We start from the raw sequence: 12956 nt of genomic DNA, 5'->3' as shown, positions 1-12956 counted from the left end.
AACCCATAGGGAGAAGCTGGTAGAGCCAGGGTGTCTTCAGCCCTGCTTTGGGGACTTTCCTGACCTTGGCTGAAGGATGTGGGGAGCCCTGGGAAGGCACAGCCTGGTCATAAGCTGCCTGGTGTGCTCTGTGCCAGGGCTAAGGATCAAGGCCCTTCCCTCTCGTGGGAAGATGGGGACAAAGTTCCCCCCCAGCTCCATGCAGAGAAGCCAGGCCCCTCCCCCAGGGCCATGCAAGCCCTCCAGCCCCAGTGTGGCTCAGAACCTGCTTTTCAATTCATCAATTGAGTGAACTTTCCTCTTATATCCTGTTAGGTTAAAGAGAAAATTAAAGACCAGTTCTTGAGCAGAGCCCTGTGAGGTAGGAAATTACTCTGTGTCCTATGGGCACCAATCCAGCAGGGCAGAGTGGGCATGGCCAACCCTGGGCCTTGTCTCCCAGCACCGAAGCAGGCCCAGGAGTCTGGGGTGACATGTAGTTGGGGCAGCAAAGTGTGCAGGTCTGTTGGGTTTTCCACCTGGACGTTCAGGTGAAGTCCTGCGGGACGTGGCTCATTCATTCTTTTGGGCACCAGCACCGAACCGCCGCCCCCCAACTGCCGTCTCCTGGTTTTTAGCAGAGTCTGTTATCTGTTGGTACCAATGTTTTGCATGCAGGGAATCTTACTTAAGAGAGCAGTCTGACAGCCCGGGACTCGGGGTCCTCAGGCATTAGCTCTACCTCCTAAGTCCATGCTGATAACCATTACTGGTTAAGGAGGCAAGATGACCCCAAGCTTTGCTGTGCATCTGGCCCTGCTATGCTGCTGAAATGATCATGAACACTTTGCATCAGGCCCTGTGGGATACAGGTTAGTTGCTGTTTGTTCTTCGTACCAGGATGAGTCCGCCTCCCAATGTTGACCTTATTCCTGAGCACGGGTGTTTGCAACGGCGTATCCCTGCCCTACACCATCTACCTTCTGATGGTGTCAGCTCAGAAAGTCTCCGCCCTCCTGTCCTCTCGACACACATATTTGTAAGGTTTCTCCCACTGGGGAATGCTTCCAGGAATGCGGCCTCAAACCACAGATTCTCCTGAGTGGGATCTGGTCTGGTTACTCTCTGGAAACTCGTCTAGGCTGTAGTGGGCCAAGCTCTTTCAGAGAGAACTTTATGGATAAAGAGGGATGGAGACATTGGCCTTGCTGGCTGGATTTCTCCTTCCCCAAACATTTTTTTTAACCAGAATTATGATCCTACTTGTCACAGAGTCCAAAACCTTTATAGGAACTGTGCTTTATTTTGCCATTTGGCTGTGAAACAATCAGGATACAGACAGCAGGAAGTATGATTATTTTGCAATGCCCAGCGGACTGCTCCCATGTTGCCCCCAGCACCCTGTGGGTGGACAGACTGGCTTATTCTGGCTTTTCCTAGAAATGAATTGGACTGGAGGGAGGCAGCTGAGATGAAGCTTCTCTCCTTCTTCCCCACAATGGAACATCTGCTGCATCCTCCGGGGTATCCGAGGCTGGTGTCCTGAAGTGTTCAGGGGATCTGCTCTGGGACCTCAGGCTTACTAGGGCCTGACCCAGCTGAAGACTTGGCCCTGGTTCCTTGAAGGCAGCTTTGACTACATTTCAGGCAGGGCAGGTTTCATCATATCACAATCACGGGGGCAGACTATTGTGATGAGAGCCAGATTCTTGAGGGATCACTGGGAGCTTGTCCTAGAGAAAGCACAGATGCTCAAATGCAGAAGGCCAGGTGAGTAAAGAAGCTTTGCCTTCCTGTGAGTGACCACAGGGGCCTGGACCCATTCCCACAGATACTGTTTGGGATCACGAGACAACAGAGGGAGTGTATGTACCACCTGATGTTGAGGCTGGACCAGCTCCATCACCTCCATGGCTCCCCAATGGGCAGGAATATCTCCACCTCCTTCTCCAAAATTCCTCGGGGGCACCCTACCCACCACCTACTCTGTCCTTAGTCCAAACTGGCACACTGAGCACCTGAGCGCCTGTGTCAGAAAGGAGGGTAAGTTTGGGAGATGTTCTTCTGACCTCCTGGGCAGGCTGGAAGGGCTGAGACCAGGAGCACCTAGAATGACAGCAGCTCTTTCCTCTGTTTCAGCAGAGCTAAGGTCTGCTGTAGAAGAGCGGCTTTTCTCAAGTGTACATCTCTTGGATTAAAGTGATGTTCTTGCGTGGACATTTTTGCTACAACTATAATCAGCTAACATTCCTGGCCTTGTGGTCAAGACTTGATTCTTTTCTATCTCTTTCTTCTTGAATCTTAAAAACTCTTTTCTCAGTCTATTTACTAGTTTGCTTATTTTTCATAAAAGTCCAGCCTAGTATGTAGAATTTAAAAACGGTATAATAAGGCAGAAAGAAAAAAACAGCAGCCCCCGGCCCATTCATGCCCTAAATTCCTCTTTCCTGACTCTTTCTTTTGATGTGTACCTCTATATTTCCCTGTGATATGCCTGCACAGTTACCCCTGGACTTGTCCATGATTAATTGCCTGACTTCTTATGCTGGGAAATTGGGCTGGCGTGCTCCTAACTCATTCTATACCTGCACTTCTCCCCTCCATTCTCCAATATATTTATGTCACATTTTTTTGTTAAATCCATATTCCATTTTTATTTTATCACAATTATGTATGTACAAGTTCACTGCTGAGTGAAAAAATACTCTAGGATCACTTCTTTTTTTTTCTATAACTCTTTGTTCTTCAGGAGTTAATAATTACCTCATTGAAAAAATCTGCTTAGTCTCTGTCATTATCCTAATAATTCTTCCAAAATTTCTCCAGCAAAATTTTAAAATCCTTCCGAGCACAATTTTACCCATGATTAAGTAATCAGATAAACTACTGGGTCCATTTTCCCCAAAGATGACTCTACTCCCTGTTGGTCTTCTTCCTCTCTCTTTCTGTGGGACTTCCCTAGTTAGTGAAGGGTCTAGTACTGGATCCTATTTCCTGGATGCCAACTCTTCCTCCTTCTTGGTTTATGCCCTTGGAGTATTCAAGTCATTTTTTTTTTCTAGTTGGATACAGTTCTCTTTAAAAGTCAGATTTGGAAGCCTGGATATGCTGGGTTCTATAGTAATCACCAGGTGTATGTTGGCCAAGGCAGTGGAGAGTTTCACCTCCCTGGAAGCAAATCCAGACTCTCAGCTCTCAAAAAGAATGTCTTTGGTCTGCAGAATAGGAGATGTCACCTTCATGCAAAGTAGGACAAAGTGGCTCATTCCTCAGGACAGTTTACTTCCATGTAGTAGTAAACTGTTATAAATAATAACCTTGTTAGAGTAAGGCACTTTATGACCATACTGAGAGTAGATCAACATGAATGTAGATGACATTAGCTAGACAAACTCTCAGCAGAGTGTGACTTACACTTTACTGATTTACTTACTTACTTACTCTAGACTTGAAAGCAGATAAGGGCAACAATAGCCTTAATTCTCCAAGCATCATATACCAATACATTGAGCATTAGCATTTTTTGACCTAAACATTGCCTGCAATATGACAATGGGGGTACATGCTTCATTCAAAAGAAATAGGTATGATGGGAGGGGAGGAAGAGGAGTTGTCTGGTTACACACTTCTATATCCTAATTTATTAAGTGAGCGTAGAACAGATGGGTTGGAGATAAGAGAGAGAGGAACAGAAGTGTTCTCCCAATGGGAGTACATGCCAGCTTGCCTGGTGGGTCTAAGCAGGCTGATGAAGAGGCTTTAGCAACCCCAACCTCTGGGGAGAAGCTCACTTAGCTCATCTGACAAGGCCTTCACTTGTTCTAGTGACAGCTTCATTGCCCAGAGGGTCAGATGAGCAAGGAAAGGGAACTTTCCTCTGGATTGGATGCTGGCCAATAGTGAGAGTCTCTTTGCTAACCTGGGAGTGATGGAAATCCTGGAAGAAGGTAACTTTGACTTCATAGTAGCAAAACAAAGGGATGTTGGGCAGAGTTGAAATGAGCCCTGGACTCAGGGAAGCAGTTTTCAAAAGGATGAGAGGATCAACAGGTCAGACAATAAGCCTTTTATAAAAATATATATAGCATGACGTCCTAGAGATTAACAAGGTAATGTTAATTATCTGCTTTCCAGTAATCCTGGTAGGCAAGAAATAGACAAATAGCTGATGGCAGGAAGAACTGGGTTGAAGACAACATTTATAAAAATTGGGACAAGAACAAACAAAGGAAGACATGAACCTGAAAGGGCAATTTCTTTCAGTCATTTGGGAAATTGTTATTGAGTGGTTCCTCTATGCCAGGCTTTTTGCTGCGTGCTAAGAGATAGCAACAAAAAGACATACCTAAGCTTACAGTCCAGCAGGGAATAGAGACATCAAGCAAGTAATTAAAAGTGTGTTGAATCAGCAAACTACAAATTGAGGGGGAACTTCCTCAGCTTGACAAATAGAATCTATGAAAATCCCACAGGTAACATTATACTTATTGGTAAGAGTGTATTCTCCCAACATCAGGAACACCAAGCAGACAAAGGTGTCTGCTTTGTTCACCTTTAGTCAGCATTGTCCTAGAAGTTCTAGCCAAGAAAATTAGGTAAGAAAAATTAAAAAGGCATCCAGATTGGAATGGAAGACATAAAACTACTTGCAGTTCTACAGATGACATGATTTTGTGGATATAAAACCCTAAGGAATCCCCTAAAAACCATTAGAACTAATAAATGAGTTCAGCATGGTAGAAGAATGTAAGATCAATATACAAAAATCAATTTTATTTCTATATATTAGCAATGAAACATCTGAAAGTGATATTATTTATAATAGCATCAAAAATACAATACTTAGGAATAAATTGAACTAAGGAAGTGTAGAACTTCTACATTGAAAAGAATAAAACGTTGCTGAAAGAAATAAAAATCTAAAACAATGGAGAGAAGTCTCATGTTCGCAGACCAGAAAGCTTTAGATTGTGAAGTTGACAATACTCTCTGGATTGATCTACAGATTTATGTAATTGCTATCAAAATCTCAGCTGCCTTTTTTTTCCTGCAAAATTTGTCAAGTTGATCTTAAAATTCATATGTAAATGCAAGGAACCCAGAATTACCAAAGCAATCTTGAAAAAGGAAACCAAGCTGGAAGACTCATGCTTCCTGATTTCAAAACTTACTACAAAACTATAGTAATCAACACAATGTGGTACTGGCATAAGGACAGACATATAGATCAATGGAACATAATGGAAATTCAGAAATAAAGCCTTACATTATGATAAATTGACTTTTGAAAAGGGTGCTAAGACAATAAAATGGGGCAAAGAAGAGTCTTTTCAACAAGCAGTGCTGGGACAATTGGATATACACTTGCAAAAGAATGAAGTTGGACTCTTACATCACACCATGTAAAAAAAATACCTCAGAAAGGATCAAATACCTAAATGTATTAGATAAATTAGAAAACTTTTAGGAGAAAAATACAGGAGTAAACATTCATGATCTTAGCTGAGGTAATGATTTCTTGTATATAACACTAAAAGTTTTAAGTGACACAAAAAAGTAGGTAAATTGGGCTTCATCAAAATTAAAAACTTGTGTTCTATAAATGATATAATCAAGAAACTTAACAGACAACTTACAATGCAAGAAAATCTTTGAAAATAGGTGATAAGGGACTTATAACTAGAATGAATATATATATTATATATATATATTATATATTATATATAATATATATTATATATATTAAGAACTCTGACAAGTAGGTTAAAAAAAGTTAAAGAAACCAATTTAAAAATGAACAAAGGACCTGAATAGACATTTCTCCAAAGAAGATATACAAATGGTCAGTAGCACTGAAAAGATGCTCAACATCATGAGCAGTCAAGGAACTGCAAACCAAAACCACCATGAGCTCTCACTTTACACTCTGTAGGATGGCTATAATAAAAATGACAAGTTGGCAAGGATGCAGACAAGTCAGAATTCTCATCCACTGCTGGTGGGAGTGCAAAATGGTGCAATGGCTTTGGAAAGCATTCCCTAAAAATGTTACCACAAGAGTTATCATGACCCAGCAATTCCACTCCTCAGTATACACACAAGCAAAATGAAAACACATCCATGCAAAAACCTGTATACAAACAACCATAGCAGAATTATCCACAACAGGCAGAAAGTAGAAGCAACCTAAATAAATGTCCATCAACCGATTAATGGATGAATAAAAGATGGTATACTTACAAAATGAAACATCATTTGGCACTAAAAAGAAATGAAATCTTGATACATACTACCACATGGTTGAAAGAAATAGATCACATGTTACAGGACTCCAATTATGTAAACTGTCCAGAACAGGGAAATCGATAGATTCAGAAAGCAGATTAGTGGTTTCCCAGGACTAGAGGGTAGAGCAAACATAGGAAGTGACTGCTGTTGGACATGGGGTTCCTTTGTGTGGTGATCAAAAATGTTCTAAAATTATATTGTGGTGATGGTTGCATGGCTCTGTGACTACACTGAAAGCAACTGAACTCTATATCGCAAATGGATAAACCATATGATGTGTGGATCACATTTCAATAAAGCCCTAGAAAACATAATGAGTGGGTAACTACAACAATAAAGGGTTCTGAATGTCATGATCCAGGCAGTGTGATAGTGAGTAAATAATATGAGAACCCAATGCGGTTAAGACATGAAAGATCAGGACTTATATAACTAACCCTAGGGTTGAGCAGACAGTAGGGGCAAAGGACCTGAGATTGGGAAAAGAATGAAACATTGGAGGGAAAAAAGGTAATGCTGGCATGGTGGAAGTAGAATGCAGGAAGGAGAGATGCAAGGTATGGTTAGGTAAGTGGGCAGAGGCCAGGTGATACAGGCCACGTTCATGACTTTAGACTTTTCCTGAATAGCAGATAGGAAGATGTTGAAGGGTTTTAACAAGGGGAATGCAATGATTGGATGTGAATTTTAAAAAGTGTGCTTAGACTGTAGGAAATTAACTTGAGCGAAGGAAGTGGATATAAGAAAATCAGATAGGGGGCCAATGCAAAAGTCAGGGAGAGAGATGATGTCTGAGAAATCCAAATTGAAGTAATTTGGAGGGGAATGTGGGAGGTGAAGATGTGGAGACAATTAGCTCTTATATGAAATTTGGTTGTAAAGGGAGGAGAGGGAGTTGTAGCTGGAAGGGAATAGGAGATGGAGGAAATTTAGAGAATAAGCATGTTTTGACGGGAGTTGGAAGACTCCAGATGAGAGATTTAGTATTCAGAATAGAGAGGAGAGAATTCATTCTATTGGGTCCTTATGAAGGGAGAAGGTAATGAGATCCAGAACATCCTCAGAGACATACGCCCTCTAGCACAACAGGAGGAAGGTGGGAGATGGTTATAGATGAAGGTGAGTTTGTAGATTTGGAAGCAGAACTTCTTTATCTTCCTGCCTCCAATTCTGCATAGCAACCCATCACCCAAGAGTGAGTGGATCTACTTTAAGAATATGATGTCAGAGGGCAGTGATTAATAAGGAAGATAGGGAGCACTCTTAGGGATGATGATGACAGGTGTTAATGAAAGAGACTGAAACACACATAACCATGCATCTTATATTATACTTCCTTCTTACACAATGTTCAGAACAGGAAGTATAGAAAAATTAGTTGAGAGGGAATTGGGACCCTATACAGGAGAGAGGATAATGAGAAACAGTCCAGTTATTTTAAAAGTTCAAGCTTTAGGTCCTGCATGCTAAATTAGCTTAAAGATACAATTGAAGAATCATTCCTGACATTAGAAAGCATGCAGATTGGAATAGGGAATCAGGCAGACTAGAAATGGGAAATACTCAAATGCCCTATTTTTAAAAAGAAATGAAAGGAGAATTCAAGAAAATACAGGTGAATCTAATTAACTTTGATCTCCGAATGTTTGTTAACTTGTATTTATTAAGAAGCACCAAGAGTTCATCAGGAAATATTAATGCTAAAATATCATTTCTTTATGGAGAGAGTGTCTGTCTCTTGATTTCAAGGTACACAGTTGGGAAATTCAACAAATGCCCTGCAAAAATTATAGGGTCCCCAAATATGCTGATTACAAGACTGCTACATAGCAGAACTGTGTATTTCAAAGGGACATTGGCATATAGAAAAGGCCACCAATAGGTCTCAGATAAGAATCAAGAGTACTAAGTAAAAAAACAGGCTTTGGTGAGGCAGCAGAGCTATCTGCAAGTGTGTGAAGGTCTGGCACATGCAGTGTTTTTTCTACAGTGGTCCAGAGTAGAACTTGAAGCATGGGGGGGAAGTTCCAGGGAAATAGATTGTTGCCTCAAGATTAAAAACAAAACAAAACAAAACAACAAAAAACACCTAACACCTGGAAATATCCAACAAGGGGGAACACAAAATTTTGAGCACCCCAGTCCTGGAAGGTTCTGGCAGATTGTTGGGGCTGCTGTTAAAGTAGTGTGGGGTATGGACTATGTATCTCTAGAGTCTGTTCCCTGAAAATAATCATGTAGAAGAAATGTGACATGGGCATTAATTTTTCAGCACACTTATGCTAGAGGTATAGATGTTGATGATGCCTACAGATGTGTGAACAGCTGCACAGTGAGGCAATGGTAGATCTGAGGCTGGACCCAGTTCTCATGTCCCCAGGGTCTGATCATTTCTACTGCTCCACACATTAGCCTTTCCTGTGATGAGTGATTGCCTTCCTTTCCTCTTTGGAATTTCAAATTAAGAATTATAGAATGAAACTGAGCCACTATTTTACACCACATACAAAAACCAACTAAAAAAAAAAAAGGATTAAAGACTTGAATGTAAGGCCTGAAACCATAAAACTCCTAGAAGAAAACATTGGGGATAAGCTCCTTGACATGGGTACTGGCAATGACTTTTTGGATTTGACACCAAAAGCCAAAGCGACAAAAGCAAAAATAATCAAGTAAGACCAAGAGACATTTTTCCAAAGAAGACATACAAATGGCTAACAGGTGCATGAAAAGGTAGAACATTCCAGTAATCAGGGAAGTATAAATCCAAACCACAGTGAGTTATCACCTCACACGGGTTAGAATGGCTATTTGAGAAAAGACAAGATATAACATGTGTTCGCAAAGGCTGTAGAGAAAAGGGAACCCTCGTGTACTCTTGAAGGGGCTATAAATTGATGCAGCCACTGTTGAAAATAGTATGGAGGTCCCTCAAAAAATTAACAGTAGAACTATCATATGATCTGGCAACTACTTCTGGGTATTTATCTGAAGGAAGCAAAAACACTGACTTAAAAAGTTATGTGCAGCCCATGTTCACTGCAGCATTACTTACAACAGGCAAGACATGGAAACAACCTAAGTGTCCACCAAACAGATGGATGGATGATGAAAATCTATTTTATATGCAAAGAAATATTATTTAGTCACAGAAAAGGACAACACGGAGGGACCTACCTTGAGGGCATTATGGTAAGTGAAATAAATCAGAGAAAGACAAATGCTGTATGATCTTACTTATATGTGGAATGTAAAAACAAAACTCATAGATAGAACAGATCGATGGTTCCTAGAAGTAGGAGGTGGAAAGGTGGGCAAAAGATGGTCTAAAGGTACAAACTGCCAATCATAAGATAATTAAGTCCTGGGGATGTGATGTTCAGAGCTGTGACTATAGTTAACAATACTGTATTGCATATGTACTTGGAAGTTGCTAAGAGTAAATCATGAAAGTTCTCGTCACAAGGAAAAAAATGTGTAACTGTGTGCAGTGATGGATGTTAACCAGACTTACTGTGGTGATCACTCCACAATATATACATATATCAGATCATTATATTGTATACCTAAAACTAATACATTATTAAATGTCAATTATAGCTCAATAAAAATAAGTGAATAAATAAGAATTCTAAATCTCTCACTCATGACTTTCAGGCCACACTCTTTCATAAATGCCCACTGCATGGGGCCCAATCCCAATCCATGCCCAATCCATGGCTTGGCTGAAGCCTACAGCATTGGCTTTGAAATTCAGGGGCCCTGAGAGGTTGAGCATTGGTTCACACAGATAAGGACTCTATAATCTCTAGGGAGGCTGTTTCCAGGGCAAGAGTCTAGTGTGCAGTCTTGGAGGAGACGAGGAAATGTGCTCCTAGAAGGAAATGATTCTAGAGCTGCCATGTCTTACCTGGACTCTGGGGTCTGCTCTACTCCTTGCTTCAGTTGTACATGACCAGGTTCATCCACTGAGAAATAAGCATCTTCATTATGACATAGCTTTAAATCCGTTCGCTTAATACAGAGCAGGATAAATGGTACCCTCTTCCCTCTCAGTCTAGTCTCAGAGATCTCAACATTTCCAGCTAATTCCACCCCAGAAGGAAGCCTCAAGTCCCCCATTATAGTGTATCTTTTGCTACTTGAGTAGCTAGACAGTGAGAGGGATAGCTGGGGTTGACCAGCTGGCTGGGCCAGGAGGCTCTTTCTAAAGCTCACTGGGAGTAAGTTTAATGTACAGTGAGCTCAGCAGGTGTTCTTCAGTTCCCTCCTGGATTTATGACTCCCACATAATCCTCTGCTTTATTAAGCTATTGGAAAAAAATAAAATCTGTCTGCCAAGATCCTAAAGCAGCCTTGGCAGCCAGCAATATATAAAGGCAGTAATTGGAGGCAGGGGGGCCGGCAGCTTGGCTGGCCTTTGACAGACTATCCAATATCCCCAGGGAGAAAAGTGCTCCTTGGAATCAGGAGGAGAGGTGGCCTGAGACTGTGCCCTGTGTCTGGGACAGGAAGGTACCTCACCTCCATTTTTGTCAGGTAGAGTCCTATTCCATCCTTGGAGAGGTTCTGGAAAGTCTCTAAAGAGGAAGAGAGGAATCAGGAGAGGCCAAGGGAAATGAAAGCAAACACGGTGTTTCTGCGTACTCTCTCATTCTCTCCAGTGTGCCTGGCCTCCCTCCTTGTCTCTTCTCAGCCAAACCCCACACCTATGGGACAGCTTTCTCTGACTGCTCTGGTCCTCACTCACCTCTCCCTCTTCTAGTGCCCTTGCACTCTGCACTTTTCTGTATATGGCTGAGGAGATATGTGGGCCTGAGGTATAAAGTATTCCATGGGCACAGTTTCAGGAAGCTCCCTGTCCAACTGAGAAATCTCTGGAGGTTTATGCCTCGTCCTTCTTTTTTTATGCTTCCAGGGCTCTGTTCTCTCAGTCTTTATTAACTATTTGGCTCAGAGCTGTGGAGTTTACAGAGGTGCCTCTTGCTAGGAATGGGGTGAGGATTAGGATAAGGCAAGACCCCACTTCTACCCCAACACAACTCTCCAGATATATTATGGCTTGGGGTTTTACATAGGACTTCATTGAGAAAAAAAAAAAAAGGGTAGGCTTCTAAGAAGTATCCAAACATCTGACATACATAGTTGAATTTCTGGAGCCTCCTGCCCTCACCTATTCACTTGTGTGTGAATTCCTTCAGCAGAGACCCCAATCATCCATCGCAAGACTATGGAGTAGGTTTAAACCATAAACAACATGGAGAGGGAACTCAGTGAGTTAAAATAACCTGTTCCTGAAAGAGGCAGTAAGTACGGTGATGAGGAAATGAGAGACCTGAGATAAGGGAATGTCCTGGACAGAAAGAGTGTAGAAGGGACCCAGGGGACCCAGCCAACTCCACCATTACACAGACTAATGTTGGCTCTGCCTCTTGGAGCAAGACCCCAGCCCACCCTGCACCTGAGGTCTTGCCCAGGCCTTGGGGCAGAAGTGCATTCCTGATCCTCTCCTGTGCTTTTTGGTCATTGCAAAGGTCTCCAGGATGTCCCCCAGGTGACACTTACTTGCCATGGCTTCAAGTCGCAACAGGAAGCAGACCAGGCTAGGGAAGCTGACCCGGCCGCTGTTGTCACTGTACCGGAGGATCATGAGATCCAGTAGTTCATTGCTGATGGAGGTCCCTGCAAGGAAATCTGGGCCACAGGGTGGGTGAGTGAGTGGGAGGAGGCTGGGTGCTAGCAGGTCTGGTCCTCTGATGTGCCAAGTCTGAGCAACCTTCCCGGAGTGGTGGCCTTCCACCACCGTTCCCTATTCAGTTTGGCTCAGGGGCTCATTCAGTCCACTTCTTGGTTCTCTAGCTGCCTCCTTCTGGTTGGCTGCTGGGCCCCAGTGACACTGTACTAGAGTTTGGCCAGATACCAACTTCAGATAGTCAAGACACTGACTGCTCTGGAGACTTCAGCCTTCACAATCATTGGATAATTCCCATGTGAACTGGGAGCTTCCAGAACACCTGGAAGCTCCCAGCCCTGCCTTTGTCAGGCCTCTCTCTGCTGGTGACCTTAAAATGACCTTGTTTCTCAACCCCTGGACTGCCTGTGGGTCTTAGGTATGAATGCTGCTAGTGTGAGCAAGTTGGTTCCTGAAGTGGGAGATTTAGTCCTAAGTTGGTAGATCAGGAAAGAAGCTGGTCCTCAGCAAGTTGGTTCCTGAAGTGGGAGATTTAGTCCTAAGTTGGTAGATCAGGAAAGAAGCTGGTCCTCAGAGAGGAGACCATGCTCAGAGGGTGGCTACAGGTGGGCAACACACAGGCACCTTGGTTTCTTCAGGCCTGCTTGTCTTGCACCTCTAGTTACGAGCTCCAGGAGGCACCAACCCCAAAGCAGACAATAGCAAACTGGCAGATGGCCATGTCTACAAGCTCTGGAGGACAAGCAGACCCTTGCAAGCCAAACCATCCATCAAGGGGGTAAGCCTGGTGGTCCTTGGGCCTCATGCACCAAAGATATCTGGTTTCTCCAGCAGCATTAATAAAATATGAATTTGAATGCCTTTGGTTAGATAGGCCTGCACTCTCGAGCTTGTCACATTCAAAAATCACCCTCTTTTCTTACGGTTAACTCCATTACCCCTTTCAGTTATCTACTTGGTCCTTGGAGAATTTCTAGTTGGATTCCAACTCTTCTCT

The 12956-nt window shown here is 42.7% G+C and overlaps 1 protein-coding gene across 1 annotated transcript in view; it reads right to left on the bottom strand.

Moving 5' to 3' along the window:
* Positions 1–1580: 1580 nt before the first annotated feature.
* The window catches only part of CAPN13 (calpain 13), a 60067-nt gene continuing 48691 nt past the window's right edge, over positions 1581–12956 (bottom strand). Inside the window, exons 19-22 of the mRNA XM_072765108.1 lie at positions 11833–11961; positions 10792–10847; positions 10178–10235; positions 1581–1712 (exon numbers count right to left, since the gene is read on the bottom strand). Of these exons, the coding sequence (XP_072621209.1) occupies positions 10209–10235; positions 10792–10847; positions 11833–11961 (212 nt within the window). The 3' untranslated portion in view covers positions 1581–1712; positions 10178–10208. The remainder of the gene's footprint in view (positions 1713–10177; positions 10236–10791; positions 10848–11832; positions 11962–12956) is intronic.

Source organism: Vulpes vulpes, chromosome 8, assembly GCF_048418805.1.
Source record: "Vulpes vulpes isolate BD-2025 chromosome 8, VulVul3, whole genome shotgun sequence".
In the NCBI taxonomy this organism is placed as follows: domain Eukaryota; kingdom Metazoa; phylum Chordata; class Mammalia; order Carnivora; family Canidae; genus Vulpes; species Vulpes vulpes.
The sequence above is the reverse complement of the archived record's forward strand: the minus strand, read 5'-3'. Positions and strand labels throughout refer to the sequence as shown.